At 42.2% G+C, this 22,434-nt stretch overlaps 1 protein-coding gene across 2 annotated transcripts; it reads left to right on the top strand.

The window, feature by feature from the left end:
* The first annotated feature begins 95 nt into the window (after window positions 1-95).
* On the top strand, window positions 96-22,028 carry LOC133639425 (UPF0450 protein C17orf58-like). 2 transcript variants are annotated; one of them, XM_062032718.1, is made up of 6 exons: window positions 96-234; window positions 8,976-9,530; window positions 11,553-11,639; window positions 12,348-12,412; window positions 12,480-12,539; window positions 21,511-21,652. In XM_062032718.1, the coding sequence occupies exons 1-6, from the start codon at window positions 168-170 to the stop codon at window positions 21,574-21,576; spliced, it is 900 nt and encodes a 299-aa protein (XP_061888702.1). In that variant the 5' UTR covers window positions 96-167; the 3' UTR covers window positions 21,577-21,652. The 2 variants fall into 2 exon arrangements, with proteins under 2 accessions (XP_061888702.1, XP_061888701.1); XM_062032717.1 differs by having other exon boundaries at window positions 12,348-12,539; window positions 21,511-22,028.
* Window positions 22,029-22,434: the final 406 nt, after the last annotated feature.

The following is a 22,434-nucleotide window of genomic DNA, read 5'->3' as shown; positions in this document are numbered from 1 at the left end:
TCATTAGTGGGTGTGTCATTAGTGGGTGTGTCATTAGTGGGTGTGTCATTAGTGTTTAGGAGGTCCTGCCATGTCTTTAAAAGTCTGTCCTCTGCTGTCATTTTCTGTCTTGATGTGCAGCGACACCATCTTTACCATCTTTACCATCTTTACCATCTTTCTGCACCATGAGGACTACTTTGTGTGTCTGCTTCCTCGTGCTGCCTCTTCTCATGGCGGAGGAACACCTCAACGGTAAGTCAGAACTACTTTTCCTTGGCTTTTACACCTCCAAAGAAGAAAGTTGTAGTTGATCCAAACTAGGAATGTTGTTTGTGTTGCTCAACATCAGGTTGTTGTTTCAAGGTTGTGTTGCTCAACATCAGGTTGTTGTTTCAAGGTTGTGTTGCTCAACATCAGGTTGTTTCAAGGTTGTGTTGCTCAACATCAGGTTGTTGTTTCAAGGTTGTGTTGCTCAACATCAGGTTGTTGTTTCAAGGTTGTGTTGCTCAACATCAGGTTGTTGTTTCAAAGTTGTGTTGCTCAACATCAGGTTGTTGTTTCAAGGTTGTGTTGCTCAACATCAGGTTGTTGTTTCAAGGTTGTGTTGCTCAACATCAGGTTGTTGTTTCAAGGTTGTGTTGCTCAACATCAGGTTGTTTCAAAGTTTTGTTGCTCAACATCAGGTTGTTGTTTCAAGGTTGTGTTGCTCAACATCAGGTTGTTGTTTCAAAGTTTTGTTGCTCAACATCAGGTTGTTGTTTCAAGGTTGTGTTGCTCAACATCAGGTTGTTGTTTCAAGGTTGTGTTGCTCAACATCAGGTTGTTTCAAGGTTGTGTTGCTCAACATCAGGTTGTTGTTTCAAGGTTGTGTTGCTCAACATCAGGTTGTTTCAAGGTTGTGTTGCCAGCTGGCAGAGTGAGTGTGAGGATCTAAATGTCCCCAGCATGCTTTTAAAGTGGAAAAAGTTTGATCTAGAGAGAACATTTAGACACATGCTTATTTCCAAAAGTAATTGTAAATAATAAAAGGAAGAATAAATGTTAGTTGTCCTTAGAGATGTTAGTTGTCCTTAGAGATGTTAGTTGTCCTTAGAGATGTTAGTTGTCCTTAGAGATGTTAGTTGTCCTTAGAAATGTTAGTTGTCCTTAGAGATGTTAGTTGTCCTTAGAGATGCTAGTTGTCCTTAGAGATGTTAGTTGTCCTTAGAGATGTTAGTTGTCCTTAGAGATGTTAGTTTTCCTTAGAGATGTTAGTTGTCCTTAGAGATGTTAGTTTTCCTTAGAGATGTTAGTTGTCCTTAGAAATGTTAGTTGTCCTTAGAGATGTTAGTTGTCCTTAGAGATGTTAGTTGTCCTTAGCGATGTTAGTTGTCCTTAGAGATGGTAGTTGTCCTTAGAGATGTTAGTTGTCCTTAGAGATGTTAGTTGTCCTTAGAGATGTTAGTTGTCCTTAGAGATGTTAGTTGTCCTTAGAAATGTTAGTTGTCCTTAGAGATGTTAGTTGTCCTTAGAGATGTTAGTTGTCCTTAGAGATGTTAGTTTTCCTTAGAGATGTTAGTTGTCCTTAGAAATGTTAGTTGTCCTTAGAGATGTTAGTTGTCCTTAGAGATGTTAGTTGTCCTTAGAAATGTTAGTTGTCCTTAGAGATGTTAGTTGTCCTTAGAGATGTTAGTTGTCCTTAGAAATGTTAGTTGTCCTTAGAGATGCTAGTTGTCCTTAGAGATGTTAGTTGTCCTTAGAGATGTTAGTTGTCCTTAGAGATGCTAGTTGTCCTTAGAGATGTTAGTTGTCCTTAGAGAGGTTAGTTGTCCTTAGAGATGTTAGTTGTCCTTAGAAATGTTAGTTGTCCTTAGAGATGCTAGTTGTCCTTAGAGATGTTAGTTGTCCTTAGAGATGTTAGTTGTCCTTAGAGATGCTAGTTGTCCTTAGAGATGTTAGTTGTCCTTAGAGATGTTAGTTGTCCTTAGAGATGCTAGTTGTACTTAGAAATGTTAGTTGTCCTTAGAGATGTTAGTTGTCCTTAGAGATGTTAGTTGTCCTTAGAAATGTTAGTTGTCCTTAGAAATGTTAGTTGTCCTTAGAGATGTTAGTTGTCCTTAGAGATGTTAGTTGTCCTTAGAGATGTTAGTTGTCCTTAGAGAGGTTAGTTGTCCTTAGAGATGTTAGTTGTCCTTAGAGATGTTAGTTGTCCTTAGAGATGTTAGTTGTCCTTAGAAATGTTAGTTGTCCTTAGAGATGTTAGTTGTCCTTAGAGATGTTAGTTGTCCTTAGAAATGTTAGTTGTCCTTAGAAATGTTAGTTGTCCTTAGAGATGTTAGTTGTCGTTAGAGATGTTAGTTGTCCTTAGAAATGTTAGTTGTCCTTAGAGATGTTAGTTGTCCTTAGAAATGTTAGTTGTCCTTAGAGATGTTAGTTGTCCTTAGAGATGTTAGTTGTCCTTAGAGATGTTAGTTGTCCTTAGAGATGCTAGTTGTCCTTAGAGATGCTAGTTGTCCTTAGAGATGTTAGTTGTCCTTAGAGATGTTAGTTGTCCTTAGAGATGCTAGTTGTCCTTAGAGATGTTAGTTGTCCTTAGAGATGTTAGTTTTCCTTAGAGATGTTAGTTGTCCTTAGAAATGTTAGTTGTCCTTAGAGATGTTAGTTGTCCTTAGAGATGCTAGTTGTCCTTAGAGATGTTAGTTGTCCTTAGAGATGTTAGTTGTCCTTAGAGATGCTAGTTGTCCTTAGAGATGTTAGTTGTCCTTAGAGATGTTAGTTGTCCTTAGAGATGCTAGTTGTCCTTAGAAATGTTAGTTGTCCTTAGAGATGTTAGTTGTCCTTAGAAATGTTAGTTGTCCTTAGAGATGTTAGTTGTCCTTAGAGATGTTAGTTGTCCTTAGAAATGTTAGTTGTCCTTAGAGATGCTAGTTGTCCTTAGAGATGTTAGTTGTCCTTAGAGATGTTAGTTGTCCTTAGAGAGGTTAGTTGTCCTTAGAGATGTTAGTTGTCCTTAGAGATGTTAGTTGTCCTTAGAAATGTTAGTTGTCCTTAGAGATGTTAGTTGTCCTTAGAGATGTTAGTTGTCCTTAGAGATGCTAGTTGTCCTTAGAGATGTTAGTTGTCCTTAGAGATGTTAGTTGTCCTTAGAGATGCTAGTTGTCCTTAGAAATGTTAGTTGTCCTTAGAGATGTTAGTTGTCCTTAGAGATGTTAGTTGTCCTTAGAGATGTTAGTTGTCCTTAGAAATGTTAGTTGTCCTTAGAGATGTTAGTTGTCCTTAGAAATGTTAGTTGTCCTTAGAAATGTTAGTTGTCCTTAGAGATGTTAGTTGTCCTTAGAGATGTTAGTTGTCCTTAGAAATGTTAGTTGTCCTTAGAGATGCTAGTTGTCCTTAGAGATGTTAGTTGTCCTTAGAGATGTTAGTTGTCCTTAGAGAGGTTAGTTGTCCTTAGAGATGTTAGTTGTCCTTAGAGATGTTAGTTGTCCTTAGAAATGTTAGTTGTCCTTAGAGATGTTATCAATCAATCAATCAATGTTTATTTATATAGCCCTAAATCACAAGTGTCTCAAAGGGCTGTACAAGCCACAACGACATCCTCGGTACAGAGCCCACATACGGGCAAGGAAAAACTCACCCCAGTGGGACGTCGGTGAATGACTATGAGAAACCTTGGAGAGGACCGCATATGTGGGTAACCCCCCCCCCCTCTAGGGGAGACCGAAAGCAATGGATGTCGAGTGGGTCTGACATAACATTGTGAAAGTCCAGTCCACAGTGGATCCAACACATCAGCGAGAGTCCAGTCCACAGCGGGGCCAACAGGAAACCATCCCGAGCGGAGACGGGTCAGCAGCGCAGAGATGTCCCCAACCGATGCACAGGCTAGTGGTCCACCCGGGGTCCCGGCTCTGGACAGCCAGCACTTCATCCATGGCCACCGGACCTATGCAACTCCCCCTCGCAAGGGACAGGGGAGAAGAGGAGAGAAGAAAAGAAACGGCAGATCAACTGGTCTAAAAAAGGGGGGGTCTATTTAAAGGCTAGATTATACAAATGAGTTTTAAGATGGGACTTAAATGCTTCTACTGAGGTAGCATCTCTAACTGTTACCGGGAGGGCATTCCAGAGTACTGGAGCCCGAATAGAAAACGCTCTATAGCCCGCAGACTTTTTTTTGGCTCTGGGAATCACTAATAAGCCGGAGTTCTTTGAACGCAGATTTCTTGTCGGGACATATGGTACAATACAATCGGCGAGATAGGCTGGAGCTAAACCGTGTAGTATTTTATACGTAAGTAGTAAAACCTTAAAGTCGCATCTTAAGTGCACAGGAAGCCAGTGCAAGTGAGCCAGTATAGGTATATATATATATGTATATAAAGGTATATACAGTATAGGCGTAATATGATCAAACTTTCTTGTTTTTGTCAAAAGCCTTGCAGCCGCATTTTGTACCAACTGTAATCTTTTAATGCTAGACATAGGGAGGCCCGAAAATAATACGTTACAGTAATCGAGACGAGACGTAACGAACGCATGAATAATGATCTCAGCGTCACTAGTGGACAAGATGGAACGAATTTTAGCGATATTACGGAGATGAAAGAAGGCCGTTTTAGTAACACTCTTAATGTGTGACTCAAACGAGAGAGTTGTTTTAGTAACACTCTTAATGTGTGACTCAAACGAGAGAGTTGTTCTATTAACACTCTTAATGTGTGACTCAAACGAGAGAGTTGTTTTAGTAACACTCTTAATGTGTGACTCAAACGAGAGAGTTGTTTTAGTAACACTCTTAATGTGTGACTCAAACGAGAGAGTTGGGTCGAAGATAATACCCAGATTCTTTACCGAGTCTCCTTGTTTAATTGTTTGGTTGTCAAATGTTAAGGTGGTATTATTAAATAGATGTTGGTGTTGAGCAGGACCGATAATCAGCATTTCCGTTTTCTTAGCGTTGAGTTGCAAAAAGTTAGCGGACATCCATTGTTTAATTTCATTAAGACACGCCTCCAGCTGACTACAGTCCGGCGTGTTGGTCAGCTTTAGGGGCATGTAGAGTTGAGTGTCATCAGCATAACAGTGAAAGCTAACACCGTATTTGCGTATAATGTCACCCAGCGGCAGCATGTAAATACTAAAGAGTGCAGGGCCAAGAACTGAACCCTGGGGAACTCCGCACGTTACCTTGACATAGTCCGAGGTCACATTGTTATGGGAGACGCACTGCATCCTGTCAGTAAGATAAGAGTTAAACCAAGACAAGGCTAAGTCTGACATACCAATACGTGTTTTGATACGCTCTAATAAAATATTATGATCAACAGTATCGAAAGCGGCGCTAAGATCAAGAAGCAGCAACATAGATGAAGCATCAGAATCCATCGTTAGCAATAGATCATTAGTCATTTTTGCGAGGGCTGTCTCCGTAGAGTGATTTGCCCTGAAACCGGATTGAAAAGGTTCACAGAGATTGTTAGTCACTAAGTGTTCATTTAGCTGCTGTGCAACAGTTTTTTCGAGAATTTTGGAAATAAACGGAAGGTGGGAGACCGGTCGGTAGTTTACCATGAGGTCAGGATCGAGGTTAGGTCTTTTGAGCAGAGGATGAATAACCGCTTTTTTGAATGCTAGGGGAACAGTGCCGGAGGAAAGTGATAAGTTTATAATATTTAACACTGATGGACCTAATAATACAAACAGTTCCTTGATAAGTTTCCCAGGAAGTGGGTCAAGTAAACATGTTGTTTGTTTTATCCCACTTACACGCTGTAATAATTCCTCTAATGTTATTTCATCAAAAATAGAGAGACTATTTTGGAGGGCAGTGTCCGTCGTATATACAGTCGTATTTGTGTTAATAGAGCCCAGTTGTAGCTGGGATGCGTTGTCTTTAATCTCCTTTCTAATGAGTTCAATTTTCTTATTAAAGAAATTCATAAAATCATCTGCCGAGTGGGTGGAGCTACTGGGAGGAGTCCCTTGTTGGGTTAGCGATGCTACTGTACTAAACAGAAATTTAGGATCGTTTTTGTTGAGGCGGATGAGATTTGAGTAGTATTTAGCTTTAGCTAAGGTAAGCATGCGTTTATAAGTTATTAAACTATCACTCCATGCTTGATGGAAAACCTCAAGTTTAGTCGCGCGCCATTTGCGTTCCAGTTTTCTACATGATAATTTCTGAGCTCTAATTTCTTCTGTAAACCATGGGGTGCGCCTTTTAGGGGCCCTTTTTTGCTTTAGCGGTGCTATACTATCAATAATTTCGCGCAAGGCATCGTCAAAGTTGTTAGTGAGTTTATCAATAGAGCCGACATAATTTGGGAATGGTGCTATTACCGAAGGCAGTAGGTCAGCAAGAGTCATCGTTGTGGCAGCATTAATGTTGCGGCCGCTATAGCAGTTATTATTATTATTAGCTTGTTGACAAAGAGTCAAAACTTCAAATTTTATAAGGTAATGATCGGACATTACTTTAGTATATGGAAGTATCATAACTTTGGAGGTGGTGACACCCCTGACAAGCACTAGATCTATTGTATTACCGTTGCGATGCGTGGGTTCATGTATTATTTGTGTAAGACCACAGCTATCAATTATGGTTTGGAGCGCCACGCACTGAGGGTCCGATGGGGTATTCATATGGATATTAAAGTCCCCCATTATGATTATATTGTCGGCGTGCGTCACTAGATCAGCAACGAACTCTGAGAATTCACTGATAAAGTCCGAATAGGGCCCAGGGGGGCGGTAGATAACAGCCAGGTCGAGAGGTAGCGGTGTGACAGACCTCATAGTAAGCACCTCAAACGATTTATATTTATTATTTAGGTTAGGGGTAAGGTTGAAATTTTCATTGTATATTAGTGCGACACCCCCTCCCCTTTTAAGAGGGCGGGCAACATGCGCATTCGTATAGTTAGGAGGAGATGCCTCATTGAGCGCAAAAAATTCGTCCGGTTTGAGCCAGGTTTCGCTAAGACCAATGACGTTAAGATTGTTGTCTCTAATGACCTCATTAACCAATAACGCCTTGGGAGACAATGATCTTATGTTTAAAAAGCCCATATTATAGGTATTGGGCTGTTTTGACGAGTTTTTGTTAAGATTATCCGTAGTGGCAATATTAACAATGTTGCGTTTATTATGCGTAGTGCACTTTAAATAGTTTCGACCATATCTAGGAATTGATATGACGGGAATTTTCCGATTGTTTGCTTGGTGCTGCAATAGACTGGACATATCATAATTTGCCACCTCAGTAGAATGCATGTCCACCTCTGACACAGACACAACAGAAAAAACATTATGTGAATTGTGTATTATTCTAAGAGAATTGCTATGCGTACATGGATTATCCAGCCTGGCGCTGGCTAGTTCTAGCTTAACTGACTCCTCACCCGGACTAACAGACATTGTAATTGCCTGTGACCGGGCTTGCTCTAGTGTAGTCAGTCAAGTGAGACTTAAATAGTAGTCTATGTTTCTAGACAGGATGATGGCGCCTTCCTGGTTAGGGTGAAGGCCGTCTCTCATCAGCAAGCCTGGTTTGCCCCAGAAAGAGGGCCAGTTATCAATAAACGTTAGTCCCTGCGTCCTACAGTAGCTAGCCAACCACGTGTTAAGCGAGACTAATCTGCTATATCTCTCATCATTGCCTCTCGCAGGCAGGGGGCCAGAGACAATTACTCGATGCCTGGACATCTTTCTGGCGAGATCACAAGTCCTGGCTATGTTTCTCTTTGTAATCTCTGACTGTCTCATTCTAGTGTCATTGGAGCCAACGTGTACAACTATATTCGCATAATTAGTGGTGCGATTAGCCTGTCGTACGTGTTTACTAGGCCTGTTGCGAGTTAGCTCCCTAAGATTAGCTTCAATGTCAGGTGCTCTGGCCCCGGGGATACACTTTATTGTGGCTGGTTTGCTAAGCTTTATGTTTCGGGTGATGGAGTCCCCTATAACTAAGGTGTGGTGCCCGGTAGACTGGGGTGTAGGACTAGCTAAAGAGCTAAATCTATTATGCGTCTCAACCGGTACACCGTAGCTTGTAGGCCGCTTAGGACTGCTACAAGCTGGGCTAGTCAGCTCGCTACAGCTAACGCTAGCAGATGTGTCCGCAACATCTAAAGTTACGACATTACTCTGCTCTAACTGGCGGACACGGCCCTCTAGCAGAGCCAACCTCTCCGTGAGTATGGTGCAAGACGCGCAGGAAGCCATTACTCACAGTGTTTTCTGTCACCGAGTGAAGTTCCTGCTGTCCTCAGGGAAGTGGTCGCGGTCTGTAGGAGTAGCTTCTTACTGACCGGCGCTGCCTTTCTCCGCGCTAGCTTAGCAGCTAGCTAGCTGAGGAAAGGGTGGGACAGAGATCGGGTGATTTGCAAGTTAAATAGTACCACTAAAAATGTTTGAGAAGTGATAAAGAAAGCTGTAGAACAATTAAAAGCACACAGATAGAGCGCTACTTAGCTTTTTCGCAACAGCGAACAGACGGCGAGCAGTCACGCACGGTGAACCGTGTTAGTTGTCCTTAGAGATGTTAGTTGTCCTTAGAAATGTTAGTTGTCCTTAGAAATGTTAGTTGTCCTTAGAGATGTTAGTTGTCGTTAGAGATGTTAGTTGTCCTTAGAAATGTTAGTTGTCCTTAGAGATGTTAGTTGTCCTTAGAGATGTTAGTTGTCCTTAGAAATGTTAGTTGTCCTTAGAGATGTTAGTTGTCCTTAGAGATGTTAGTTGTCCTTAGAGATGTTAGTTGTCCTTAGAGATGTTAGTTGTCCTTAGAGATGTTAGTTGTCCTTAGAGATGTTAGTTGTCCTTAGAAATGTTAGTTGTCCTTAGAGATGTTAGTTGTCCTTAGAGATGTTAGTTGCCCTTAGAGATGTTAGTTGTCCTTAGAAATGTTAGTTGTCCTTAGAAATGTTAGTTGTCCTTAGAGATGTTAGTTGTCCTTAGAGATGTTAGTTGTCCTTAGAAATGTTAGTTGTCCTTAGAGATGTTCTTTTCAATTGCAGAGTTCTATTCTCTCCTGGAAAAGAGTCAGGGCACTTTAGTGGAGCCACCCCAGACCAACCAGAGCAGGCTGATGGTGAAAGAACCTTCACTGGCCATCAATGAGCTTCTGGAGAAGAGCAGCAGGACGTCCGAGTCCAAGTTCCATCCTCTCCCGTCTTCCGTGTGGCCAAAGCACAGCCACCTGTCCCCCGTCCTGCGCCACCACAACAAGAGTAAGAAAGGTGGCAAGATGTTGGAAGTGAGCACTGACAAAAGCCGAGGAGAAGCGAGCGGTCTGCTTCCCAAACCGGCAAACCGCACGGTCCAGATGGGCCTCAGCCCGCCTCAGCCCACCCAGCCAGAGGACCATCCCAACTCCAGAGCCAGAAGCGCTCCGGCTCCTGGCAGAGACCCCCCCGGCCGACGCATGGACCCTGAGGAGAACCGGCCAGGGAAGGCCGGCCTCTTCCAGGCGGGCATAGCTGTGACGCCACCCCGAAACAACAGCCGGCCGGCGGTCAGCTACAACCGCCGCTCTTCAAGCCTGCTGCAGCACTTTGACGTCCTCAGACCAGGTCAGTGAGCTTTGTGTGGAAGGAAGAAACTTCCCTGACTTCAACTTCAACAGCAGTCCATAGCCTGGGCTTTTAGTCAGCACGCTGGTCTCTCTTACCGGGCTTTTAGTCAGCACGCTGGTCTCTCTTACCGGGCTTTTAGTCAGCACGCTGGTCTCTCTTACTGGGCTTTTAGTCAGCACGCTGGTCTCTCTTACCGGGCTTTTAGTCAGCACGCTGGTCTCTCTTACCGGGCTTTTAGTCAGCACGCTGGTCTCTCTTACCGGGCTTTTAGTCAGCACGCTGGTCTCTCTTACCGGGCTTTTAGTCAGCACGCTGGTCTCTCTTACCGGGCTTTTAGTCAGCACGCTGGTCTCTCTTACCGGGCTTTTAGTCAGCACGCTGGTCTCTCTTACCGGGCTTTTAGTCAGCACGCTGGTCTCTCTTACCGGGCTTTTAGTCAGCACGCTGGTCTCTCTTACCGGGCTTTTAGTCAGCACGCTGGTCTCTCTTACCGGGCTTTTAGTCAGAACGCTGGTCTCTCTTACCGGGCTTTTAGTCAGCACGCTGGTCTCTCTTACCGGGCTTTTAGTCAGCACGCTGGTCTCTCTTACCGGGCTTTTAGTCAGCACGCTGGTCTCTCTTACCGGGCTTTTAGTCAGCACGCTGGTCTCTCTTACCGGGCTTTTAGTCAGCACGCTGGTCTCTCTTACCGGGCTTTTAGTCAGCACGCTGGTCTCGCTTACCGGGCTTTTAGTCAGAACGCTGGTCTCTCTTACCGGGCTTTTAGTCAGCACGCTGGTCTCTCTTACCGGCCTTTTAGTCAGCACGCTGGTCTCTCTTACCGGGCTTTTAGTCAGCACGCTGGTCTCTCTTACCGGCCTTTTAGTCAGCACGCTGGTCTCTCTTACCGGGCTTTTAGTCAGCACGCTGGTCTCTCTTACCGGGCTTTTAGTCAGCACGCTGGTCTCTCTTACCGGGCTTTTAGTCAGCACGCTGGTCTCTCTTACCGGGCTTTTAGTCAGCACGCTGGTCTCTCTTACCGGGCTTTTAGTCAGCACGCTGGTCTCTCTTACCGGGCTTTTAGTCAGCACGCTGGTCTCTCTTACCGGGCTTTTAGTCCTCTTCTTTTGCCAGCACATCTTATTATTGCTGTTCTTTAGACAGAATGTCCCCCTTTTTATTGCAATTTTTGTAATGTACAATTTGGGTCTCAATCAATGTTATTTTTCAAAAATACTGACCAAAATCATGGCTGTTAACTTTTAACACCAACTTTTTTCCTCCTCTTTTGCCAGCATGATCATATTTTGTTAGGTGAAAATCATGGCTAAGCTAAAAAAAATAGCAAGACGCTCTTCTTTTACCGGCACGATCACACATTTAAGGTGGAAATCATAGCTAATCTAATAAAAGAAATACCAACACGTTGTCCTTCTTTTGCCAGCATGATCACATGTTTTACTCACATTTATTTAAGGTAGGAAAGGACTAATTCAATTAGAAAAACCCCAACATGTTCTCCTTCTTTTGCCAGAATGTTCACGCGTTTTAGTTGAAGATCATGACTCATTTAATCAATCAAAAAAACACACAAAGATTCCTCCTTCTTTTGACAGCATATCTTTTTTCTCACAGCTGTTATGTACTTTCAGGTCAAATACGAGGCTGCTTTTTCACAAATACTCACCAAGGAAAGAACTTCCCACTTCTTTTGCCAGCATCATTCTTACACAATGACACTTTTTCTGGCCAAATCAATGCTCCTTTTCAAAGATGAAGCCCAGTTTTCTGTCTAAATCAATGCTCCTTTTCAAAGATCAACCACAGTTTTCTGTCTAAATCAATGCTCCTTTTCAAAGATCAACCACAGTTTTCTGTCCAAATCAATGCTCCTTTTCAAAGATCAACCACAGTTTTCTGTCTAAATCAATGCTCCTTTTCAAAGATGAAGCCCAAAAGGGAACTTCCATTGTTCTGCTTCTTAGGCCAGCATATTACAGTTTGTGTTGACAAATAGTTGAGATGTTTTCTTCCTTGCAGAGTCGGAGGCGACGCACGACTCTTTCTGCATGAGCGAGTGCAGGAAGGAGAAGGAGGAGAAGGAGCACCTGTGCTACAGCCAGTTTGGTAGGTGAGGAGGAGGAGGAGGAAGCTCAACATGTCCTGTGGTCTTCAACATGTCCTGTGGTCTTCAACATGTCCCGTGGTCTTCAACATGTCCCGTGGTCTTCAACATGTCCTGTGGTCTTCAACATGTCCTGTGGTCTTCAACATGTCCTGTGGTCTTCAACATGTCCTGTGGTCTTCAACATGTCTTGTGGTCTTCAACATGTCCTGTGGTCTTCAACATGTCCTGTGGTCTTCAACATGTCCTGTGGTCTTCAACATGTCCCGTGGTCTTCAACATGTCCCGTGGTCTTCAACATGTCCTGTGGTCTTCAACATGTCCTGTGGTCTTCAACATGTCCCGTGGTCTTCAACATGTCCCGTGGTCTTCAACATGTCCTGTGGTCTTCAACATGTCCTGTGGTCTTCAACATGTCCTGTGGTCTTCAACATGTCCCGTGGTCTTCAACATGTCCCGTGGTCTTCAACATGTCCCGTGGTCTTCAACATGTCCTGTGGTCTTCAACATGTCCTGTGGTCTTCAACATGTCCCGTGGTCTTCAACATGTCCCGTGGCCTTCAACATGTCCCGTGGTCTTCAACATGTCCCGTGGTCTTCAACATGTCCCGTGGTCTTCAACATGTCCCGTGGTCTTCAACATGTCCCGTGGTCTTCAACATGTCCTGTGGTCTTCAACATGTCTTGTGGTCTTCAACATGTCCTGACAGCCGTCAATGGTGTGGTTCACCAGCTGGAGGTGGTGCGTAGAGGAGTACGCCTAGTCACCCTGATGGTGAGCAGTGATGGCTTCTACAAGAGCAGTCGTCTGTACGCCGCTCCTGACTCCTTCTTCTTCAAAGTGCACCTCCTGGTCCTGGACACCTTCCACTGCAGCAAGCCATGTCCTGACATCACACTCGGTCAGCACTTTTACTCACACTTATACTCCTTTTACTCACACTTATACTCCTTTTACTCACACTTATACTCCTTTTACTCACACTTATACTCCTTTTACTCACACTTATACTCCTTTTACTCACACTTATACTCCTTTTACTCACACTTATACTCCTTTTACTCACACTTATACTCCTTTTACTCACACTTTTACTCCTTTTATGACACTTGTACTCCACTTTTACTCCTTTTATCCACTTTTACGACACTTCTACTCCACTTTTACTCACACTTTTACTCCTTTTATGACACTTCTACTCCACTTTTACTCCTTTTATCCACTTCTACTCCTTTTATTACACTTCTACTCCACTTGTACCCCTTATATTCCACTTCTACTCCTTTTACTCACACTTATACTCCTTTTATTACACTTCTACTGCACTTTTGCTCCTTTTATCCACTTTTACTCCTTTTATGACACTTCTACTCCACTTTTACTCCTTTTATCCACTTCTACTCCACTTTTACTCACACTTTTACTCCTTTTATGACACTTCTACTCCACTTTTACTCCTTTTATCCACTTCTACTCCTTTTATTACACTTCTACTCCACTTGTACCCCTTATATTCCACTTCTACTCCTTTTATTCACACTTATACTCCTTTTATTACACTTCTACTGCACTTTTACTCCTATTATTACACTTTTACTCCTTTTATTCACACTTCTGCTCCTTTTAATTACACTTCTACTCCACTTTTATTCCCACTTCTACTCCTTTTATTCACACTTCTACTCCTTTTATGACACTTCTACTCCACTTTTACTCCTTTTATGACACTTCTACTCCACTTTTACTCCTTTTATCCACTTCTACTCCTTTTATTCACACTTCTACTCCTTTTATTACACTTCTACTCCACTTGTACCCCTTATATTCCACTTCTACTCCTTTTATTCACACTTATACTCTTTTTATTACACTTCTACTGCACTTTTACTCCTATTATTACACTTTTACTCCTTTTATTCACACTTCTGCTCCTTTTAATTACACTTCTACTCCACTTTTATTCCCACTTCTACTCCTTTTATTCACACTTCTACTCCTTTTATGACACTTCTACTCCACTTTTACTCCTTTTATGACACTTCTACTCCACTTTTACTCCTTTTATCCACTTCTACTCCTTTTATTCACACTTCTACTCCTTTTATTACACTTCTACTCCACTTGTACCCCTTATATTCCACTTCTACTCCTTTTATTCACACTTATACTCTTTTTATTACACTTCTACTGCACTTTTACTCCTATTATTACACTTTTACTCCTTTTATTCACACTTCTACTCCTTTTAATTACACTTCTACTCCACTTTTATTCCCACTTCTACTCCTTTTATGACACTTCTACTCCACTTTTACTCCTTTTATGACACTTCTACTCCCCTTTTACTCCTTTTATCCACTTCTACTCCTTTTATTCACACTTATACTCCTTTTATTACACTTCTACTGCACTTTTACTCCTATTATTACACTTTTACTCCTTTTATTCACACTTATACTCCTTTTATTACACTTCTACTCCACTTTTATTCCCACTTCTACTCCTTTTATTACACTTTTACTCCTGTTATTACACTTTTACTCCTGTTATTACACTTTTACTCCTGTTATTACACTTTTACTCCTGTTATTACACTTTTATTCCTTTTATTCCAACTTTTACTCCTTTTATCCACTTCTATTCCATTTATTACACTTCTACTCCTTTTATTCCAATTTTACTCCTTTTATTGGCTGTCCAAGGTGAGTGTGGTATGTGGATGTCATAATACAACAATACAATTGTTTTAAATCAGGGGTCACCAACCTTTTTGAAACCAAGGGCTACTTCTTGGGTACTGATTAATGCGAAGGGCTACCAGTTAGATACACACTTAAATAAATTGCCAGAAGTAGCCAATTTGCTCAATTTACCTTTAACTCTGTTATTATTAATAATTAATGATATTTATCTTTGTGGAAACACTGATCATCTTAATGATTTCTCACAATAAATATATATAGAAACAGATAAATATCAATATGCAACACTTTATTTTTATATTTTATTTAAGTGCACATTTTTCATATTGAACATTTTCAAATGATGACTTCTAAGACAGTCTTGTGAAATCACAATATCCCATTTTTAACTAGCTAGCCACTAACATTTTTTAACAAATCATGAATTACTTTGCACCATGTTTGTACAAATAATAACTCATGTAAAATACAAAAGTAAACTCTCAAATTTTTAAATCGTGTCACACTTTGAACTGGACACCAAATCTGTTATCTGTTTCTTTGTCAGTTAGTGGGAAGCCTGGCATTGCATGCTGTTAACTAGTGTGTTGTACTCTGGTGTGTAACTTGACACTGCAACTCTGAGTGAGTCTTGCAGATGTGCATCAGTGAGGCGTGTTCTGTGTTTGTTCTTGATGAAGTTCATGTCAGAAAAGGCTGATTCACAAAGATAAGATTTTTCCTCATTGTTTGCGGAACCTTCTAAATCTTTTGGACATATTTTCACAGCAATCTGGCCTCAAGCTTAATTATAATCAATGCAAAATGTTAAGGATCGGAAATCTAAAGGGAACGTCCTTTCGAATGGAATGCAAAGTGCCTGTTTTGTGGACAGATGGACCAGTTAACATACTTGGTGTTGTTGTCCCAGAGAATCTGGAAGATCTAGGCTCAGTAAATTATGATAATCGACTAAGAAAGCTGGACAAAATTATGCAATTATGGAAAGGGAAATCCCTAACCTTGTATGGTAAAATGTCTATTGCCAACTCGTTAATTATTCCTCAATTTATTTATTAGTTTTTGTCATTACCAGCTCCATCACAAAACTTTTTTAAGATTTATGAGCGGAGGGTCTTCGATTTTGTCTGGAACGGCAAACCAGAAAAGATTAAAAGAAATGTTTTGTACAAAGAGTATGAATATGGGGGCCTGAAACTTCTCAACCTTGAAGCTATGTGTCTGTCTTTAAAAGCATCAATTGTTCCAAAGATGTATTTAAACATTGAGTGGTACACAAATGTCCTTTTGGAAAAAAAACATGTACTGTATCAATAGAAATTGTATCCTTTTTTACAAGTGATCCCCTCCCAGAGAGTCTGCTGGGGAACATGGCGGGGTTCATAAAGGAAACAATCCACTCATAGTGGTGTTTTCAATTTTATGTGCCAGAAAAAAAGAGACGATATTTTGCAGCAGTTAATATGGATGAACTCTAATATTGTAATAGATGGAAAGCCTTTCTTTTGGAAAAATATGTTTGAAAGAGGAATCATTTTTGTCAATGATATTATCAATGAGAATGGTAAAATTATGAAGTATGATGAATTTAGAGCTACGTATGGTGATGCTTGCTCAAGATTTTCATTTTATCAACTAACTGGAGGAATTGGGAAAAGATGGAAACAAATAATTAATTATGGAACTACTAAATTATTAGTTTGTAAACCTCGAACAAGAAATTCTAGTTGGCAAAAAGGAACTAAAATAAATAGAAAAATATATAATTTTTATTTAATAAATAAATCTTTGAAGGCTGCCTCATACAACACAAATGGACAATGGGAGGACTTTTTTGACTGCCCGTTGCCATGGGATGCCATATTCAAACTAATCTATAAAACCACTATAGATGTGCAAAATCGTTATTTTCAAATTAAAATTATTTATAACTTCTTACCCACAGGGAAAATGTTAAAATTATGGAATATGACAGAGTCAGATGATTGCCGATTTTGTTGTCAGGAGCCTGAATCCACCCTGCATTTGTTTTGGTATTGTCATATTGTGTCTTTATTTTGGGTGGAAGTTGAAAAAATGTGTTTAAGGATTGGTTTGTTTATGAAGCTTAATGTGGTTTCTGTTATTTTAGGAGAGTTCATTGACTATCATGATTTAGTCAATTTAATTATAGTACTCGGTAAAATGTTTATTTTTAAGGCCAAAAACAGATATTCACTTAGTATTACTTTCTTTAAAACATTTATTCGGTATTTTCTAATTTTAGAAAGTTACATGGTTGAAAACGATAATGATGCCAAAAAACATTAAAAAAAAGATGAGAAGTCCTCAAAGGCTTATTTTGAAAGTATAATTATGTTTATAGATTATATGATATCTGTTGTTGTGTTCCCTAATTTGAGTGACCTGGACATAATCTGGACTGTACATAAATGCTTATTTTGAAAATGTAATTTTGTTTATAAATTATATGCAATCTGTTGTGTTCCCTAATTTTTTTCTGTGTACATGAATGAAGGTGTGTGTTGCTGAGTCCGACTTGGACATTATCTGGACTGGGCCTGGTTTAAAAAAAACCTTTAAACAAATCTAATTTCATTGACAACCTGGTCTGTTGAAGATAAGGCCCTTTTTAAAAAAATAAAATAAAATAAGATAAATAAATAAAAAACATTTTCTTGGATAAAAAAGAAAGTAAAACAATATAAAAATAATTACATAAAAAATAGTAATTAATTAAAATGTTAGTGGACCAGCAGCCTATACAATCATGTGTGCTTCAGGGACTGTGTCCCTTGCAGATGTGTTGTCTATGTTGTGGGAACCAGAATATTGGTAGCAGAAAGAAATAACCCCTTTTGTGTGAGTGGGTGTGGATGAGTGTGCATGGGGGAGGTTGTTTGGGTTGATGCACTGATTGAAAGTGTATCTTGTGTTTTTTCTATGTAGATTTAATTTAAAAAAAAAAAAAAAAAAAAATTTTTTTTTTTTTTTTTAATTTTTTTTTTTTTTTTTTTTTTTTTTTTTAGAACAGGCCCGCGGGCGACTCATCTGGTCCTTACGGGCGACCTGGTGCCCGCGGGCACCGCGTTGGTGACCCCTGTTTTAAATACAACAATTCATACATGTCAACAATACAATTGTTCCATGATGGACTTTGTAGTTGTTTCATGGGATTTGCGGCCTCATGTTTTGGACACTCGGGTGAAGAGAGGGGCGGAGCTTTCTAGCGATCACCACCTGGTGGTGAGTTGGCTGCGATGGTGGGGGGAGGATGCCGGACAGACCTGGCAGGCCCAAACACATTGTGAGGGTCTGCTGGGAACGTCTGGCAGTCTCCTGTCAGAGAGACTTTCAATTCCCACCTTCGGAAGAACTTTGAACATGTCACGAGGGAGGTGCTGGACATTGAGTCCGAGTGGACCATGTTCCGCGCCTCTATTGTCGAGGGAGGTGCTGGACATTGAGTCCGAGTGGACCATGTTCCGCGCCTCTATTGTCGAGGGAGGTGCTGGACATTGAGTCCGAGTGGACCATGTTCCACACCTCTATTGTCGAGGGAGGTGCTGGACATTGAGTCCGAGTGGACCATGTTCCGCGCCTCTATTGTCGAGGGAGGTGCTGGACATTGAGTCCCAGTGGACCATGTTCCGCGCCTCTATTGTCGAGGGAGGTGCTGGACATTGAGTCCGAGTGGACCATGTTCCGCGCCTCTATTGTCGAGGGAGGTGCTGGACATTGAGTCCGAGTGGACCATGTTCCGCGCCTCTATTGTCGAGGGAGGTGCTGGACATTGAGTCCGAGTGGACCATGTTCCGCGCCTCTATTGTCTAGGCGGCTGATTGGAGCTGTGGCCGCAAGGTGGTTGGTGCCTGTCGTGGCAGTAATCCTAGAACCCGTTGGTGGACACCGGCGGTGAGGGATGCCGTCAAGCTGAAGAAAGAGTCCTATCGGGTTATTTTGGCTAATAGGACTCCGGAGGCCTGCGATGAGGTGGCGACTTGTCCAGGGTGTACCCCGCCTTCCGCCCAATTGTAGCTGAGATAGGCTCCAGCACCCCCCGCGACCCCGACGGGAATAAGCGGTAGAAAATGGATGGATGGATGGACTCCGGAGGCAGCGGACAGGTACCGACAGGTCAAGCGGTGTGAGGCTTCAGCGGTCGCGGAGGCAAAAACTCGGACATGGGAGGAGTTCAGGGAGGCCATGGAAAACGACTTCCAGACGGCTTCGAAGCGATTCTGGACCACCACTCGCCGCCTCAAGAAGGGAAGGGGAAGCAGTGCACTGTCAACACCGTGTATGGTGAGGATGGTGTTCTGCTCACCTCGACTGCGGAGGTTGTGGATCGGTGGAGGGAATACTTCGAAGACCTCCTCAATCCCACCAACACGTCTTCCTATGAGGAAGCAGTGCCTGGAGAATCTGTGGTGGACTCTCCTATTTCTGGGGCTGAGGTTGCTGAGGTAGTTAAAGGCCCCGGGGGTGGATGAGAACCGCCCGGAGTTCCTTAAGGCTCTGGATGCTGTGGGGCTGTCTTGGTTGACAAGACATCGCGTGGATATCGGGGGCGGTACCTCTGGATTGGCAGACCGGGGTGGTGGTTCCTCTCTTTAAGAAGGGGAACCGGAGGGTTTGTTCCAACTATTGTGGGATCATACTCCTCAGCCTTCCCGGTAAGGTCTATTCAGGTGTACTGGAGAGGAGGCTGCGCCAGATAGCCGAACCTCGGATTCAGGAGGAACAGTGTGGTTTTCGTCCTGGTCGTGGAACTGTGGACCAGATCTACACTCTCGGCAGGGTCCTTGAGGGTGCATGGGAGTTTGCCCAACCAGTCTACATGAGCTTTGTGGACTTGGAGAAGGCATTCGACCGTGTCCCTCGGGAAGTCCTGTGGGGAGTGCTCAGAGAGTATGGGGTAACGGACTGTCTGATTGTGGCGGTCCGCTCCCTGTATGATCAGTGCCAGAGCTTGGTCCGCATTGCCGGCAGTAAGTCGGACACGTTTCCAGTGAGGGTTGGACTCCGCCAAGGCTGCCCTTTGTCACCCATTCTGTTCATACCTTTTATGGACAGAATTTCTAGGCGCAGTCAAGGCGTTGAGGGGATGTGGTTTGGTGTCTGCAGGATTAGGTCTCTGCTTTTTGCAGATGATTTGGTCCTGATGGCTTCATCTGGCCAGGATCTTCAGCTCTCGCTGGATCGCTTCACAGCTGAGTGTGAAGCGACTGGGATGGGAATCAGCACCTCCAAGTCTGAGTCCATGGTTCTCGCCAGGAAAAGGGTGGAGTGCCATCTCCGGGTTGAGGAGGAGACCCTGCCCCAAGTGGAGGAGTTCAAGTACCTCGGAGTCTTGTTCACGAGTGAGGGAAGAGTGGATGGTGAGATCGACAGGCGGATCGGTGCGGCGTCTTCAGTAATGCGGACGCTGTATCGATCCGTTGTGGTGAAGAAGGAGCTGAGCCGGAAGGCAAAGCCCTCAATTTAGCGGTCGATCTACGTTCCCATCCTCACCTATGGTCATGAGCTTTGGGTTATGACCGAAAGGACAAGATCACGGGTACAAGCGGCCCAAATGAGTTTCCTCCGCCGGGTGGCGGGTCTCTCCCTTAGAGATAGGGTGAGAAGCTCTGCCATCCGGGGGGAGCTCAAAGTAAAGCCACATGGAGAGGAGCCAGATGAGGTGGTTCTGGCATTCAGACATGTCAACAATACAATTGTTTTAAATACAACAATTCAGACATGTCAACAATACAATTGTTTTAAATACAACAATTCATACATGTCAACAATACAATTGTTTTAAATACAACAATTCAGACATGTCAACAATACAATTGTTTTAAATACAACAATTCAGACATGTAAACAATACAATTGTTTTAAATACAACAATTCATACATGTCAACAATACAATTGTTTTAAATACAACAATTCATACATGTCAACAATACAATTGTTTTAAATACAACAATTCAGACATGTCAACAATACAATTGTTTTAAATACAACAATTCATACATGTCAACAATACAATTGTTTTAAATACAACAATTCATACATGTCAACAATACAATTGTTTTAAATACAACAATTCATACATGTCATGACAACTTGTGTTACAAATGATAAATGGAGGGGAAGAGAAAGAAGAAGACTTTGGTAACCTTGTAGATTGTTATAGTACAAATATCACAGGGCATCCTGCAGCTAACTTCTTAATGGCTAGCGCCACATGCTAACATACTGTCAGAAAAAGTGGAATAAAAGAGTGTAGAGGTGGAATAAGTTGCAATGTTGACACAAAGCCTCTTTTTTCCCCATCAAAGTTGTATTTGTTCCAAATAAAAATAGAATGACATACTTTATTGATCCTGAGAGACATGAATTCAACCATCGAGGCTCCAATGAGCAAATATTCCACTTAATCAATCATCTAAGTCTTACTTTCAACACTTTTACAACTTAATCAATCATCTAAGTCTTACTTTCAACACTTTTACAACTTAATCAATCATCTAAGTCTTACTTTCAACACTTTTACAACTTAATCAATCATCTAAGTCTTACTTTCAACACTTTTACAACTTAATCAATCATCTAAGTCTTACTTTCAACACTTTTACATCTTAATCAATCATCTAAGTCTTACTTTCAACACTTTTACAACTTAATCAATCATCTAAGTCTTACTTTCAACACTTTTACAACTTAATCAATCATCTAAGTCTTACTTTCAACACTTTTACAACTTAATCAATCATCTAAGTCTTACTTTCAACACTTTTACAACTTAATCAATCATCTAAGTCTTACTTTCAACACTTTTACATTCATATGTTCTTTGGAAAAGATTCAAGTGTAAACGGTGAGTATTTGTTCCTGTCCAAATGGAAAGAAGGAATGCTTATAGTACAACAAAGAGTCATTTATTGACAGACTTTGGGGTCCTCCAGTTTGACATGTAGGGATTTCTTTGTGAAAGAAGACTTGTTTAGAAAAGTGTTATGACCGAGACTAAAGGTGAGACTCGAGAGGTAAAAATATATCTTTTGAAAATGAAAATAGCAAAATGGCCCCTGCATGCTTGAATTGTGGCCCTCAGTGTAGAAGTGTGGAGCGCCATAGCATCAGCTGGTTGTCCCTCACTGCTCCCCTCACTTCCCCAGGCAGCAGATACATTGCAATGGGACAAATCTACCACCGGAGGCGCCATCTTCCTGCCGACCTCCTGACCCTGCTGGGCGGCAGGCTGAAGGCGGGCGACGGCATCCTGAGGAGCAACAACTACGTCAGGAGGTTCAACAAACGCAAGCACCAGAAGGTGGTGGAGGCCACGCGCACCCGCTGTCGGTGAAGTCACCGTGTCAGCGCCCCCTGCTGGTGTGGCCACAAAGAACTGAACCATGGATGGACTTCTCTCTTTGATTCATGGCCACAAAGAACTGAACCATGGATGGACTTCCCTCCTTGCTTCATGGCCACAAAGAACTGAACCATGGATGGACTTCTCTTCTTGCTTCATGGCCACAAAGAACTGAACCATGGATGGACTTCTCTTCTTGATTCACGGCCACAAAGAACTGAACCATGGATGGACTTCTCTTCTTGATTCATGGCCACAAAGAACTGAACCATGGATGGACTTCCCTCCTTGCTTCAAGGCCACAAAGAACTGAACCATGGATGGACTTCTCTCCTTGCTTCATGGCCACAAAGAACTGAACCATGGATGGACTTCTCTCCTTGATTCATGGCCACAAAGAACTGAACCATGGATGGACTTCTCTCCTTGATTCATGGCCACAAAGAACTGAACCATGGATGGACTTCCCTCCTTGCTTCAAGGCCACAAAGAACTGAACCATGGATGGACTTCTCTCCTTGCTTCATGGCCACAAAGAACTGAACCATGGATGGACTTCTCTCTTTGATTAATGGCCACAAAGAACTGAACCATGGATGGACTTCCCTCCTTGCTTCATGGCCACAAAGAACTGAACCATGGATGGACTTCTCTTCTTGATTCATGGCCACAAAGAATTTAACCATGGATGGACTTCTCTCCTTGCTTCATGGCCACAAAGAACTGA

This window comes from Entelurus aequoreus, linkage group LG22, assembly GCF_033978785.1.
Source record: "Entelurus aequoreus isolate RoL-2023_Sb linkage group LG22, RoL_Eaeq_v1.1, whole genome shotgun sequence".
In the NCBI taxonomy this organism is placed as follows: Eukaryota; Metazoa; Chordata; class Actinopteri; order Syngnathiformes; family Syngnathidae; genus Entelurus; species Entelurus aequoreus.
This window is presented reverse-complemented; position numbering and strand designations above follow the sequence as displayed.

Coding starts and splice junctions, on each gene's coding strand:
- LOC133639425 (XM_062032717.1), top strand. CDS start 168: ATGAGGACTACTTTGTGTGTCTGCTTCCTCGTGCTGCCTCTTCTCATG. Junction 9,531..11,552: donor CTTTGACGTCCTCAGACCAG/GTCAGTGAGCTT, acceptor TCTTCCTTGCAG/AGTCGGAGGCGACGCACGAC. Junction 12,540..21,510: donor ATGTCCTGACATCACACTCG/GTCAGCACTTTT, acceptor TCACTTCCCCAG/GCAGCAGATACATTGCAATG.